Source organism: Cibotium barometz, chromosome 9 (assembly GCF_041138505.1).
Source record: "Cibotium barometz isolate CiBa-2024 chromosome 9, ASM4113850v1, whole genome shotgun sequence".
Taxonomy (NCBI): Eukaryota; Viridiplantae; Streptophyta; class Polypodiopsida; order Cyatheales; family Cibotiaceae; genus Cibotium; species Cibotium barometz.
This window is the reverse complement of record NC_141054.1, coordinates 50,333,505-50,337,968: the sequence shown is the minus strand read 5'-3', so window position 1 is coordinate 50,337,968 and position 4,464 is coordinate 50,333,505. Positions and strand designations below refer to the sequence as shown.

The window sequence follows — 4,464 nt, the reverse complement described above, 5'->3', positions numbered from 1 at the left end:
TGTTGGAAGATGAATTAATATGTAGTCTACTTAACATGGATTTGTAAAGGAGGGAATAGAGTTTGTGGATATGAAAAGTTTTTTTTTTGGGAAATAAATATATATATATAGAACTATTGTTCCCAAAAATGAAAGAAAGTACACCCTGTGAGCAGACCCTAAATGTTAATTTACTGAGGGGTTTTTGACCGAGAGGACAATATATATTGGCATGTAATGGGGTGGGCAGTCTCTGGGCGCAGACTGGTCACTGAAGCCTGGCGTCTTGAGTCTTCTGGTGGGGCTTGGTTTGTGGGCCCCTTAACAGTCTAATAGTGTGTACTGTCCCCGGCCACGACAAAAACGGGATGGGCGCGGGCCCACGTCTGGTTAAATAATTTCGATGGAAAAAGGGCCTGACAAGCCCCCCCTCTTTTGTATGCATCCTGCTGCTATCTTTTAGGGATGCAAGCCACTGCACTCTCGTGTTGTGCCTTGTTTCCTCTCACATTCTTCAACATTCTAGACCACTCTCATTAAGAAGCTCCCTAATCTCCAGCTAATCACTCTCCGCTCGGCTCTAATCTCTATCAGGCAACTTGAGTCGCAATCTCTACTTTCTCGCCATCCTCTAGCCTTTAATCTCTTAGCACGATCTCCACTTAATCACTCTCCTCTAGCCTCCAATCTCTAATTAAATCTCTTGCACGTTTTGATCTCTTGCCACTCAGCATCAATAACCTTCGCTAATCACAGCCTTGGACAGTCCTTGCTTATTAGTCCTCTACACAGTACGTGCAAGTCGTCTACGTTGAGAACTTTCTGAGTCTTTTTGCATATTACCCCTCCATACCTTTGATCATTAGTACTTTTCTTTTGCATACTCTCTCTCTCTCTCTCTCTCTCTCTCTCTCTCTCTCTTGTATACCTTAATCCCTGTGCCCTTTCTATGTCTACATATAGCTCCTCACGAGTTACTAGCTTTCCTGCTACAGCTGATCATCAATAGAGCCTGCACAGCTCTAGTATGTGCATCAGTAGAGCCTGCACAGCTCTAGTATGTGCAAGTTATTATGATCATCATCATACGGGTTGCAACCAAGTCTACTGCAAACCTAGCACCTAACTTGTGAAGACGTCACTGCAGATTTGATGGTTTTGATGCAGTGTGATCAGTTCATCAAACTTGCATACTAGATATCACTCTCATCTACTGTTTGCAGCTACTACGTGGCCAGTACTGCAGTCATTTGCGCTACAAAAGCTAAGGGATCAAGTTGATGGAGCTTTAGTTTGAAGGATTAGGGTGTTTAATGAATCTCCTTCTGATCGGGCATGGTTCAGTGACGCTTGATTCAGCAGCACACCAACTTAACCTTTGATTTGGTGGGGTGAGGGATCAGAGAGCCCATTAGGCCCAGGTTTTGCAAGCTTTCAATAGCCATGGTGGTGGTGGGCAAAGCGATAATGGGCATGGTGATAGGGGGCCGGGCGGCCAAAGCCTGTGATGTGTGTGGGAAGGAAAGGGCTCGTTGGTACTGTGCAGCAGATGTAGCCTACCTTTGTGAACGGTGCGATGGCAGTGTGCACACTGCAAACGCAGTGGCCAAGCGCCATGAGAGGGTCCGGCTGGGACCAAATGGGGCGCCCATGAAGATGAAAAGATCATCATCTTCTTCTCTTAATGTAAAAAGAGAGGCGCCCAGCTCCGATCCTGTAATCTACAACAGCAATCCTCGAAAGAGGCCAAGATCAATTCGTCGACACAGCCCTAGGTATTCAGCTAGCCGTGACCTTAATGCCAAAGCTAGTAGCTTAGTTAATGAGAGATCAATTAATAACAGTGATGTCAAGATTAAGGATGAGCCATGCAGCCCAGATGGTGAAGTGAAGGTCCCCGACCATACTTCTCTGCTTGAGAGTTTGTTTGATTTCAGGGATGACGACCTGTTTCTCCATGAAGTCCCTGTTTACATGCCTTTGGATCAAACCCTACCCCCTTTTCACTGTGATGAAGAGGAAAAGCCCATATTTTGTGCTAATAGGGCTGTTAGCATTAACACAAGTGCAATTACGTCTTCTGATTATATCCAACGGGCCGATCAGTCAGGCCTTGTAGGGCACAGCAATAGTGCTGAAGAGTCCTTGGATTTATTTGCTCCCGGAAACTGTACTGGCATTGAGCACTTCCTTGATTCAGAAAATGATCTCTGTGACCTAGAAGTGGATATTGATTGTGTGCTTTATGGCAATCAAGATGGAAAAGATGGTGAAAATATGGCATCCATGGACAGCATGGATATGCTCCACTTTCATCCATCGCATTACAATGATGGCTCCAATGTTCATGCGAATGACGGTAAAGGTCAAGCTAATGATATCAGTGATCATGCTAATGATGATGATTATGATGATCATCATGATGCTGGCTATGGTGAACTCTGCTTCGACGCGGGCTGCGAGAGCCCGCGCAGCTGGCTGTGCAAAGTGAAAGTGGAGAGCCCTCCTGAGCTTGGCATGACTGAACTTGATCCTGATACCCTATTGAGTGAGAAGCTTAATTGTGAGCATTTGTATGAATCACAAAACAGGTTTAAGCTCGGATTAAATCTCAACTTTGAGGATGTCCTCAATGCATGGTCAAGTAGAGGAACCCTGATCTGGATGGATGGGCAAAGACCAGATGAAAGCAGCCTTAATTTGTTGGTAAGTATAAATTTCTTGTACCCTAACGCTAAGTGTTCCAAGGTTTTGCAAAAGCTTAAGAAACTGCACAATCAAATCTTCCTGCATGTTTATACCATAGCCTCCACTTCATAGCGTCCTTGTGTTCTCCTCGTGACCAGATTATCCATGTCTATGCCGTAGTGTTCTCCTCCTAACCAGATCATTCATGTGTATACTAATTGATTCCGATTAAGGTTGTGATTAAAATCAAGAGTACTGAGATTAACTAAGGTGCGGGTTATTCAATGCAGGGAGAGTGGCTGGTGCCAGAGGTGAACAACAACAGTGTTGGGAGTAGCAGCAGCACGGGAGAGCAAGCGGGGGAAGTGCCAGTATTTAGCGGTTGTAGATATGGGAAAGATGGTGGTGGAGGTGGTGCCAGGGAGGCGATTGTGACGCGCTACAGAGAGAAGCGCCGCCTCCGCCTCTTCTCCAAAAAGATCCGATATGAAGTCCGCAAGCTTAACGCCGAGAAACGCCCCCGCGTGAAGGTGAGCACCACCATTAAAGCTCGTTGTTGCACTCAAAATCCAACTTTATTAGTAAACTTTTGTGTCAGCTTATGTTACCTTGTGTATTGCAGGGCCGCTTTGTGAAGAGAACCCCAGGCATGGTATTATGAGGCCACATAGTCCTTGCATTATTGAATACATGTCCCATAGCTCTCACAATGTTTCACAAAGGGCTATCATGGGGCTGGCAATCCTCGTTTGTTTTGGTGTGCAAGAAAAATTTCTCTTTGTTTTGGAGGTGTCTATTGCAATCTTCTTTACTATTTGTGTCATTGATCTAGGCCCTCATCCCCATGAAGAAAGTATCTTTTGTATCATATATTGGGGAAGCATTCATGGTGGAACCCCAACAATTATTCTTTTTTCAAGTCAAGCCCACATAACTTAATTTAAGAACCCTTCACAAGAACTTGGTCTTCTATCTCTTTTACATGCCAACATACCACCCCACTTTCAACCAAGCCCTAAAGTTCTAGTCATGAATGCCTGATGCCACCAACCTATATTGTACGTGTATGATATAGACTCATGTGCTCTCATTGACCTTAATGAGACACCGCCCCTTAAATTTGAAGTTGCAATATCCTTCTCAGGGGTTTTATCCTGCATGAGAAATGTGAATATAGTTTAGCCTATATCAATAGTAGGGCTGGTTTTTTTAGTTCCTTAAAGCAATCACCTAAATTTACATTGAAAAATGGTAGATTAGAACATACACTTCAAAGTGTAAATATAGGTTACCTTCAACTTTCTTGCATGTGTCGATGATGAAGTTCTTACTCGATGAGGGAGACCTAGTCTAGGAATGACCCAAGTAGAAGTAGTTAAAAACATCAATTATCGTGCATGGATGCATTCTTTCGATAAAGAGATGTGCCATTTATAAGATATGAGTTATCATATTATGTAGAGGCGAGACCACCCTAGCTAGCATAAAATCTACTATAGAAGGGTCTTAGAAGGATAGGCAAGATGGATCATAAAAGACTTCAAAAAAAAATAATCTAAGATCTAAAAATGCATCAAAGTTAAAAAGTGGTGCACGAATATGAGTTGGATTTGCCTTAGCCTACCAGCATATAGGTCCAAGGTTGAAACTTTGGTTACTTTGACTTAAAAACGTAGAACCTAAATGTAGTATCTACATATCCCTTGATTTTGAAGTTATGTATCCATAAGTCATGCTTATGAATATATGACCAACATTTACTAATATAATAACATGTAAGGCGACAAAATATCACCT

At 43.2% G+C, this 4,464-nt stretch overlaps 1 protein-coding gene across 1 annotated transcript; it reads left to right on the top strand.

Annotated features, from left to right (window-relative positions):
- Window positions 1-1,152: 1,152 nt before the first annotated feature.
- On the top strand, window positions 1,153-3,487 carry LOC147635672 (zinc finger protein CONSTANS-LIKE 16-like). Its single transcript, XM_086803075.1, has 3 exons — window positions 1,153-2,685; window positions 2,958-3,197; window positions 3,290-3,487. The coding sequence occupies exons 1-3, from the start codon at window positions 1,423-1,425 to the stop codon at window positions 3,326-3,328; spliced, it is 1,542 nt and encodes a 513-aa protein (XP_086659201.1). The 5' UTR covers window positions 1,153-1,422; the 3' UTR covers window positions 3,329-3,487.
- Window positions 3,488-4,464: the final 977 nt, after the last annotated feature.

Excerpts from the sequence above, each read along its gene's own strand:
- LOC147635672 (XM_086803075.1), top strand. The coding sequence starts at position 1,423 with ATGGTGGTGGTGGGCAAAGCGATAATGGGCATGGTGATAGGGGGCCGG. Across the intron at positions 2,686-2,957 it reads AAAGCAGCCTTAATTTGTTG|GGAGAGTGGCTGGTGCCAGA; the intron begins GTAAGTATAAAT and ends TATTCAATGCAG. Across the intron at positions 3,198-3,289 it reads AGAAACGCCCCCGCGTGAAG|GGCCGCTTTGTGAAGAGAAC; the intron begins GTGAGCACCACC and ends TGTGTATTGCAG.